This window comes from Crinia signifera, chromosome 4 (assembly GCF_055691185.1).
Source record: "Crinia signifera chromosome 4, ASM5569118v1, whole genome shotgun sequence".
NCBI lineage: Eukaryota > Metazoa > Chordata > Amphibia > Anura > Myobatrachidae > Crinia > Crinia signifera.
The window spans coordinates 303,511,124-303,522,057 of NC_139220.1; the positions used below are offsets into that span (position 1 = coordinate 303,511,124).

The following is a 10,934-nucleotide window of genomic DNA, read 5'->3' on the forward strand; positions in this document are numbered from 1 at the left end:
CACGCAAGCGCGAATAGAAAGCGATGCCCGCCAATGCCGCCGCCATATCCGACTTTGACCTGCCCCGCCTATGGTGACCCCATACAAACGCCAGCAGCCTGTCCTCCCCCGACTTACCGCTAGCTTCGGGGGAGCCCTGAAAGTCCACCCAATCTCGCCATGCGGCACCATAAGTTCTACGAGTGGAGGGGGCCAAAGACAGTAGAGCCAGGTCCATCATGCCTGCTCTATGATCTGCCACACAAAAGGGGGACAAGTAAGCCCTATGGGGGAGGCCTCAGGGGCCAATTTGCGAAACCTTGCGAATTGAAACCTCGAGAGGGCATCCGCTATGTTGTTCTCCACCCCCGGGACATGCCTGGCTTTAAACTGAATGTTGTGCCGTAAGCAGAGCAGAACCAAATGCCGTAGAAGGCGCAGAGCCTCGGGAGAAGCTGCCCTCTGGTTATTAATAGCATGCACCACCCCCAGGTTATCACACCAGAACACTATGTTCTGGTTGGCCAGCCTAGAGCACCACAGCTCCGTAGATACGATAATCGGGAAAAGCTCCAGAAGCAGCAGGTGAACCCACGATCAACCCACGACTGAGGCCATCTCGACGCGCCCCATTCCCCATGGAAATACGCGCCAAAACCCGTAGACCCCGCCGCATCCATGAACAGCTGAAGTTCGAGGTTAGAGGCGGGGTCGGAAGGCCAGATGCGTTCCCTATTAAACTGGTCGAGAAAAACCGACCAGACCAAAAGGTTGTCTCGAATCTCTCTGCACAGTCTGACGGTGTGATGAGGGTGCCTAACCCCCGCCGTAGACCTCTCTAGCTTACGGCAAAACACCCTACCCATCGGGATGATGCGACAAGCAAAATTAAAAGAACCTAGCAATGACTGTAATTGCCGTAACCTGACCCTCTTCCTCTGCCCGCACTCCCTGATGAGGGCCTGCAGCTTGCATACCTTGTCCTCAGGGAGCCGGCAGCAACCTGCCGCCGTGTCTATCTCGATGCCGAGATAAGACCGAACCGTGGTAGGGCCCTCTGTCTTATCCTCAGCAATGGGTACGCCTAAAGACTCCATAACTTGCATTGCGGCGGCCAGAATGTTTGCACATGTGTCGCGCCCCCCAGGTCCCACAAAGAGAAAATCGTCCAAATAATGCGCCACGCCACTACAGCCTGTGACGTCTTGGATGCACCAGTGTAAAAAGGATATGAATTTCTCAAAGTAGGCGCAGGAGACCGAGCAGCCCATGGGCAAACACTTGTCAATAAATATACCCCCGTCTAGATGGAAACCCATGAACCTAAAAGACTCGGGGTGTAGGGGAAGGAGCCGAAAAGCTGATTCTATATCCAATTTGGCCATAAGTGCCCCGTTGCCAAAACCCCGGACCATGCCAAAAACCTCGTCAAATAATTGATACTGGACGCTACAAAACTGCTCGGGATAGCGTCATTAATGGACGCCCCGTGGGGGTAAGACAGGCGCTGAATCAGTCTATATTTGCCTGGGGTTTTCTTTGGAACTACCCCCAGGGGGGAGAAACACATCCCAGGTAGCGGGTCAGCTGGAAAAGGCCCCGCCATACGCCCAAGGCGGATTTCAGCTTGCACCTTGGTTCTTACCACCTCGGGGAAATCCCTTGCCGACTTAAGGTTCTTATAGGATACCACCGAGACTGCCTGGGGAATGGGGAGGTGAAAACCCTCGGAGACACGAGACCTAAAAAACTAGCGTCAGCCCCATTTGGGTAGCGGGCTAGCCTGCGTATCAATTCCGGGACAACAATGGGGGAAGGAGCCTTACCTACTGCTAGTGCCGGGCTCACCCTGGTCGGCTTGGCGACCTGGGGCCCGACAGGACTTACCGGGGTGGCCAGCCCCGCAATAACGGCACTCGTGACGGAAACGGCACTTAGCGCCTCGGTCACATTTGCCTTCATTAAATGCAAAGCACTTCCCTTTGCTGCCGGGCTTAGCCACGGGTTTACCCCCGGGAAAGGGCTTCTTAGTGGCGGGATCAGAGGATGGCTGGCCCTTACCAATAACCTCCAACCAAATCTCTACGTGTTTGCACCCCATTGGCATAATCTTGGACCTGTCGTGGTTAAGACGAAACTTTTCATCGTAGTCACGCCAGGCGGTGCCCTTGTAGGAAATGAAAGTCTCATTAACTAAGTAAAGATAACGAAGGACATTAGCATGTTCCTCTGGCCTGGTGCTTATGTAACATGAGGCAAAGACTAAGAAACCTTTGAGCCAGTTGTGAAAACTTTTAAAAGCCAGCTCGCCATTACCGGCTGCTTTCTTGGCCTTGTCTAAGTCCTTCTTCATGTCAGTGGTAAGGGCAAAAAGATCTACAAACTTGCCTTTCCTGATCTTATCCCTAATGCCCTTGCGCAAACCCCGCGATATTGCGGTGTTTGAGCAATGAACCATGTCCCCGGCGGGTGGACCCTCGCCCTGTTTACCCTCCTTCCTAGTGCTTTTCTTACCCGCCACCTTCTTGGCTACAGCGCGGGCCACCATTTTCGCAAATTTAAGCGGGCGCTTAGGGGACCCCGAACCATCGCTGCTAGCAGATGATTGACCAGATGATGATTCACAACCAGAAGAGTCAGTATGCTCACCACCCGCAGATGTGTCTCCCTGTTCAGCCGGAGTGGAGGCTAGAGGCACAGGATCCGTGACCCTGATGGTTGATGCCAACAACGGGGCCCTCGGCGGTGTGTTGGGCAGCTCGCCAGCTGCAGTACTGGATGGGCTTCCACGTCTGCCCGCGCCCGAGGTGTTTGGCGTCGGTGGTCTAGGTGACTGCGTCCCATCCTGTACGATCACCTGCTCATTGCTGCCGAAGGATCCCCCAGCTCTAGAGTCACGCCCGGTACCTGTATTGGACCCGGGAGACAAAGGCACTGCATTAACTGTTGAAAAGCACAGTGATGAATCGCCTGCATCACCCCTGCGCACTCGCCGTCCTGCCCCGCCCCCCGCTGGACAGTGGGGTTGCTGTGTAGCCACAGACTGCGGCTGAGCGTAAGGGTGAAATAAAGGTGTCCCAGGGTGACCTTGCTGCTGGCCGGCCGGCCAGTATTGCCCGGGGTGCTGTGGGTAACCCACGCCGCTGTGGCCGTGAGGCCCCCCAGGCACCCCGCTTGTCCCAGCAAAATAAGGGAAACCCGGTGCAGGAGTCCACGGGGCCTGAGGCCCAAAGTACTGCTGGCCATGTGCGAAAACCTGCTGCGCAGGAGGGGTATTAAAAGCCCAGGGCTGTGGAGCCTGTGGTTGGGGAGCAGCCTGTTGGAAAGGGGGGTATCCTGCTGGCATGCCAGGGGCGCCATAGACTTGTGCGCCCTGCTGATGAAAACCTTGAAAACCACTCTGAAAACCAACACTTGCACCAGTACCCTGGAACCAGTGTTGTTGCTGCGCAAAACCCTGAGCTGCTGGCTGTGTAGGTGCTGGGGCGCCGGATTGTCCCCAAGGGTCCCGTGTCACCTGCACTACCAGAGCTGCAGTGGGGAAAATACCGGCTGCTAACCCACCCCTAGGTGGCGCCAGTCCACCCCCACCAATGGCGATAACGGGGCCCTGCCCCATGGGGATAGCCCCCGCTGCAGGGCCCCCCGAGATCTGTTGCATAGGGCTACACGCCGGCGTGGATGAGCGGGGAGGCCGCCGGCCCTGGGGAGAAACGGGGGCTGACATCCCCGGCGTGTCAAACAGGGTCCTGACCTGGGCGCCAGACGCCCGCAGGCCAGAGCCTGCCAGCGCGTCAGCAGCGTGGTCTGAACCGACCACCGCCGCGCTGCTGGGAGGTGTATCAGGGAACAGTGTTCCCCCGTCACTCCCCGCCACCGAGGCTCGCGGCCTGTGACGACACGGGCGTGCCGGCAGCAGCGCTACGCTGCGCGCCGGCCGTGCTTAGTGTCGCGGCAACACCCACTCCCAGCGATGATGTGCTGGGGAAGGGCAGGGGATCCAGAGGGAGAAGGGGCGGTGTGGTAGCTGCGGCCGCGTGGCGTCCGTCCGCCACCGCGCGCCGCAGCGCTAGACAGCGGACGGGCAGCATCAGCTAACCAGCGGGGAGGGGGAGCTGAGTGCTTGGGGCGGCCTGACATAGTTGGACACAAACAGTAAGTAACAGGTCTACTTAGCTTCGGCAGCACCGCGACTTCTTTCCACTGGATCCAGCTTCAAAGAGGCTCATTTCCTGTCTCTTGCCCACTCATATAACCTCACTGGCTACCGCCCCCTCCTGCCACCTGATTGGCTAGAACTAACTGCCACTCACTGCTATTTCCATAGGCTTAACACTGCTGCTGATCTGATCTACTTATGGACAACAAATTCAAAGGCTCTTATATTCCCTCCAGCCTATGCGGCCCTCGTTCTGATTTGTAGTGAGTGACTTTAGGAATATTTACACTTCATTTACAAGACAAGGAGCTGGGCAGGAGGAGCTGCTGTGGTGAATGACTATATACTAATGTTATGTGACCCTAATTTACATGTCACCTCTCAGTGTAAGAATTCCTGCAGGGCATCCTGGGAACTACTGGGGAGAGATGGGGAGGAGTGACTATAAATAGGCTGTATCAGGCCACGGGGAGCTGATGGAGGAGCTGCTGGGTCAGTTACTGGTTGGAGAGCTGGGAGGACGGAGGAGTAAGAGAGACAGAGGAAGGATCCCCAGAGTAAGGTAATTATATTATACATGATAATATACTGATAAATATACAAGCATTTTTAGATATTATTTTAGAGATGTCATCTTATCAGTAAGTCAAGATTTATTTGACCAATATATAAATCATTACTATTACTACATTATATAATAGAATTATATTTAAAAGGTGCATTACTGTGAACGTTGGACCTAATTCAACATGGGTCACTATTTATTGGAATTGCAATCCTACCGATTATTGAATAACTGCACATGCATAGCATCCACATTGCACATTGACACATGCAGTTTGTGAATAAATATCCATATACATAGCCGTCACAGATTGATTGAAAGGAAGACAATGTTTAGGAGTGGAAACATGGGGTTCTCTGGGTGTGCTTGTGAATATGCTGGGGTGGCAATGTGATCCCGGGGAGGATCTCTGATGTCAGCGATGACCACTTCCAGTCTGGCTCTTTATCAGATTATTGGAAGCTTTGGGCAACCCATACATTAGGGCAATATCACATCCAATCCTTTGTAAGTAAGCAAATATTCATACAAGTGGGAGCACGAAACAAGCGTCTCTTTTACAATATTACAGAATAATTTAATTTTTCTGCCTTCTTTACAGATGTTTCAAAACAGATTATTCCATGTTTTTTTAACAGGGACTGGATTGAGTCCTCTCTGAACAAGGATCTCTTAGCCCCAAGTTTTGTGTATATGTGGGAAAGTTATGTTTATATTATACTGAGGGGATTCCAATGTAGAATACAGATACTATAAAATATACCACATGGCATGAACAATGGAGAGTCTTGTGAGATCTTCCCTTCAACATTTGAAAGGGATTTAATTATAGCCTTACCTCTGTCCCAGAGTAGATACCGGAGGCCAGGGCTAGTTGTCCTGTGTGGTCAGGTTTTGTGCCCCTCTTCTTTTCTTCTCATGTATTGGTTCATAATATTTTTCAGAATAGCAATACTGTTATTATCACAGCAAAGGTTCTTGGAGGTTTTGTCATTAATTTAGTGAATTCCCCATTAATGTCATACTACATCCTATTTATTTGGTATATAAGTGGACTGACAATACTGATTTATTGCACTTATTACTTGATCGCTGTATTTGCTATGATATACCATTCAGATGTTTACCTATTGCCATGCATATATATCACTCTTGCATTTATTGAATAGTGTACCATTATTATTACTACACAATAAAGTTTAATTGAAGAAAATAAAAGTATTAAATGTACCCCAGTAATATTTATAATTAAAATATTGACTTTTTCTTGTTACAGGTCAGGTAAAATACAGGTTATTAGAATTCATTGTTGAATGGACAATCTCTGATAAATACAACCACGGACGTAATTTCTTCTTACACCTCTGGAGGATTCACTAAAGCTGTTCTCATATTCTGCCTAGTGTATCTCATATAATACATGATGAGGCTGACAGAAGAGAGACCACATCTGTGCTCTGAGTGTGAAAAATGCTTTACACGTAAATCACATCTTCTCATCCACCAGATGATTCACTCAGGAGAGAGACCACATCTGTGCTCTGAGTGTGACAAATGCTTTACATGTAAATCACAGCTTCTCATCCATCAGAGGAGTCACACAGGAGAGAGACCACATCTGTGCTCTGAGTGTGACAAACACTTTACAAGTAAATCAAAGCTTCTCATACATCAGCGAATTCACACAGGAGTGAAACCATTTACATGTTCTGAGTGTAGTAAATGTTTTTCTCAGAAGTATCATCTGTACCAACATCAGAGGAGTCACACAGGAGAGAAACCATTTAAATGCTCTGAATGTAGCAATTGTTTTACTCAGAAGTCGCACCTTGTTATACATCAGAGGACTCACACAGGAGAGAAACCATTTACATGCTCTGAATGTAGCAAGTGTTTTACCTCCATGACAGATCTTGCTCGACATCAGAGGAGTCACACAGGAGAGAAACCATTTACATGCTCGGAATGTAGCAAAAGTTTTATCTCCAGGCCAGATCTTGTTCGACATCAGAGGACTCACACTGGAGAGAGACCATTTAAATGCTCTGACTGTAGCAAGTGTTTTACCCAGAAGTCGCATCTTTTGAAACATCAGAGGATTCACACAGGAGAGAAACCATTTACATGCTCTGAATGTAGCAAGTGTTTTTCCCAAAGGTCACATCTTGTTATACATCTGAGGAGTCACACAGGAGAGAAACCACATATGTGCTCAGAGTGCAAAAAAAGCTTTACATGTAAATCTCAACTTCTCATACATCAGATGAGTCACACAGGAGAGAGACCATTGACATGTTCTGATTGTAACAAGTGTTTTATCACCAAACCAGATCTTGTTCGACATCAGAGGAGTCACACTGGAGAGAAACCATTTACATGTTCTGTATGTAGCAAGTGTTTTACCCAGAAGTGCCATCTTGCTAGACACCAGAGGAGTCATGCTGTAGAGAAACCATTTAAATGCTTCCATGCGGCAAGTGTTTTACTAGAAAGGTAACGCTTATTTATCACATAAGAATTATTCTAAGGGAATTAGTGTTGCATGTTTCTCATAAGAAAATTGTATCAGCACAATGGCCCTCATTCTGCTTGACTAATATAGCTGCAAAGGACGCAGCTAACCGTGTTCCAGAAGACATACCCTGCCGTCCCACCAAATTTTTGCCCACTGCCACCGTATCTCCTCCAACCATGTGAAGGGGTGTGTCATGTAGACTCATCCCCTCGCATGTCCCGCTGGTGGAGAAATCATTCAATATGAAAAGTACATGTATTTAAAAAAAATTTTGCGCAATGAATAAAAAAAGGGGGGGTTGGTTTGGAGGGAGGTAAAGCTTGCACTCAGCTCCAAAAAAAGAACAAGATGAGGACAGTTCGTATACCAATAATTGGGTTATATTTACCACCAATTGTTTAGAACGTCAGGGTCTCATCTGGGGACCTGAAGGTGGTGCCGGTTAATTCCCAGCTTGATGGTCCAATATATCACAGAGGTTTTTTAGTGCAGGGCTGGTGGGTGGAGGTTGAAGTGGCCACCGCCGTAAAACTCTGCCTTGGAGGTATGGACTTGAGCCTCAGTTGGATTTGAGCAGGAATGTTGGGTGGAAGATGGAGATACCACCGCCGTGGATCACTGCTGAGGGAGGTGGGAACCAATGGCCCAAGGTAGATATGGCTGGTCCGGAATGGGTTCGCTGTGGTTTAGCCTGGTTCAAAGTGGTTCAGGCTCCAGATAGAAGTCCATATGGAGGAATGGACTTAGGGAAAATGACAAAGTCTTCAATAAGGCTCAGCTCAACGCGTTTCGACGTCTATAGGGCGTCTTCATCAGGAGCAGTGATGACAGAATGTAGCAGGAAGCTGTATATATACCCCCTGGGTCAATTGGGGGAGTGTTAGTGGAGGTCATGTGACCATATTGTTAAAACACAGAAATACATATAAATTCAACATAAAATGGCATTAAAATACAATGTCATCAAAGGAAACACAGGAGAAAGTATTTGTACATCTCTAATTCATCACACTGTATAAAATAGGTAAAGAAATGTATGTTTGTTTAGATAAAAAGTATTCAATAAAGTTATATGGTCACGTGATCGGGACAAATCACGTGACTATTCTGATATGCATATTATATTATGCTAGTTATCTGGGGGATCTGGGGGTGATACAAAGAAATGGGATATATCAGGAGGGGATCCCATTGTAAGCGCTAGTGTTCAGCGCTATATCGCATTTGCCATCAGTGTATTAAAAGACTGGTGTTTGTTTCCGTACGCTGTGGTCTCTCTGCCCGGCGGCGGAAGTGACAACATTGGTTGGCGGAGTGTGATTGCACTGGTTGGCGGAAATGACGCACGCTGTGGTATCTCTGCCCAGCGGCGGAAGTAACATCAATGGTTGGCGGAGTATGATTATACTGGTTGGCGGAAATAGCGCACGCCATGTCAAGCGGCGATATGGATCAGTACAGTTCACTTAGGGAAGGGCGGAAGTTGATCTGGTGCCATATTAGGTACTGGCTGATGACTTAAAATCATAATATTGTCTGGTATTCATTGTATATACCGCATAAAACGGCATTATTAGATAGTGTTAATTATCAGGAAGGGCAGACAGCGACCAGGCACCATATTACGTAAAAAATTAATGGCAAAAAAATATATATTCAAGATATGTCAGCAATGTCTCTTATAGTAGGTAAACATAACCTCGATGTCAAATTCAGAGTTATCATAAATATAACAAAGGTATAACACTTATCACATAATAATTATAAATAAAAAATAATAATAATAATAGTGAAGAACTATATTGATGATAATAGTCTACTTGGGAGTTGGGACCTATTGTGGATTGGTATTGACCGACCATATATGGTCTGATATAAAAGAAGAGAGGGAGGGACTATATGAAGGAGGATAATATTCTCATTGTTATGAAATATCAGAGAGGGATAATATATGCTCCATATAAATGTATATACATAAACATCAGTATAGAGAGGGTACATATTCATATTGCACGGAGATAGAGGAAACTAGAAATTTTGAAAAACATCATATCATATATTAGGACAGGGTCTACATAGATAAATAGATTCATTCTTGAATAATCATGTTGTAGCAAAGACTCTCGTACAGGGTAAATAATTCTATAGGCTGAATGGGGGTATAATTAACCGCAATAGTCTAACCGTACCTTCATAGCAGTACTACAGAAATTACATATAAATACGTTTATCGAAGAGTCTATAGGTATGAAAGAAAAAAGAGAGAGGGGGTATTCATTTGAAGAAATTACAAAAACACACAGGTGTACTCTCGTACATATAGAGACATGACCAGCAAAGCAAGATTGTAGATAATACAATCATTTTTGTTTTTGTTTTTATATTTGTGACCATTTATAAATATTTGCAAATATAAGAACAAAAAGAGAGGAGGGAGGGGAGTAATAGTGTTATGTGTTCATAGTACACTATTAAGCTCTAAAGCCTCGTTCAGGCCTTCTGGGTGAAGGCTCTTCAATTTGAAGGTCCAATAGACTTCTTGTCGACACAAGCTCTTGTATCGATCTCCTCCTCTTGATGATAGAGGAATATGTTCAAGCCCTATTATATGAAGGTCTTTGGGGTCTTTGTTATGGAATTGTAGAAAATGTCTAGGGACACTATGGCACAGGAGGCCTTTCACAATGTTGCGGCGATGTTCCATAAATCGTGTTTTTAAAGGGCGAGTAGTGCGGCCCACATATCTCAGACCGCATGTGCAGGTCAGAAGGTAGATTACGTAGCTCGTATCACAATTGATAAAATGTCTGATTGGGAGGCTCTCACCCTCTATAGAGACTTCTACGGTTTTTCTATCCATATGGCTGCACATGGTGCACCTATTTTTGCCGCATTTGTGAAAGCCTGCTGGTCTACTTACTAGCCATGTTTCTGGGGGAGGGTTTATGGAATTATTCTCACCATCATCTACCTCTTTATCCTTTTTCGTGGTTTTCAAAAAACTTGGAGCTAAAATAGTTTTTAGTGATCTGTTTTTCTTATAGATTACCGATGGTCTCTCAGGTAGTATGTCTTTTAAAATTCTGTCATGTTTGAGAATATTGTAGTTTTTATTGATTATCTGTTTTATCTGAAAGTGTGCATTGTTATATTTGCAAATGAAAGCCATCTCTCGATTTTTATCTGAAGGTTCTTTAAGGGTGTTGGTGAGGAGACTCTCTCTGTCCATTTCCTGCACTGTTCTAAGGGCATCTTGTAAGAGTGAGTCTGGGTATCCTCTTTGTCTAAAGGAATTTATGATTTCAGTGGCTTGTACATTGAAGGTGTCTAAAGATGAGCAGTTTCTGCGTATACGCATAAGTTGCCCTTTGGGTATATTAATCTTCCATGTTTTGTGATGGGCACTGTTAAAGTGTAAGTAAGAGTGAGTGTCGACTGGTTTGGTATAGTTAGCAGTAGTTATCTGAGAATTCAGAATGGTGAGTGAAATATCCAAAAAATCTATATGTGAAGGGTCAAAGTGTGAAGTAAAAGAAAGGTTGAAGGAATTTTGGTTGAGTGAGGAAACAAAGTGTTGTGCTGAATTAAGATCCCCATCCCAAATAATAAAAAGATCATCTATGTAACGGCCATAGAAAACCCTCCTGATATATCCCATTTCTTTGTATCACCCCCAGATCCCCCAGATAACTAGCATAATATAATATGCATATCAG

General features: G+C 46.4%; 1 protein-coding gene across 1 annotated transcript; it reads left to right on the forward strand.

Annotated features, from left to right (window-relative positions):
- Window positions 1-6,126: 6,126 nt before the first annotated feature.
- LOC146073260 (uncharacterized) lies at window positions 6,127-7,200 on the forward strand. Its single transcript, XM_083180447.1, has one exon. The coding sequence runs from the start codon at window positions 6,127-6,129 to the stop codon at window positions 7,198-7,200; it is 1,074 nt and encodes a 357-aa protein (XP_083036573.1).
- Window positions 7,201-10,934: the final 3,734 nt, after the last annotated feature.

What these genes read in the sequence shown, in the direction of transcription:
- LOC146073260 (XM_083180447.1), top strand. Translation starts at nt 6,127, where the DNA reads ATGAGGCTGACAGAAGAGAGACCACATCTGTGCTCTGAGTGTGAAAAA.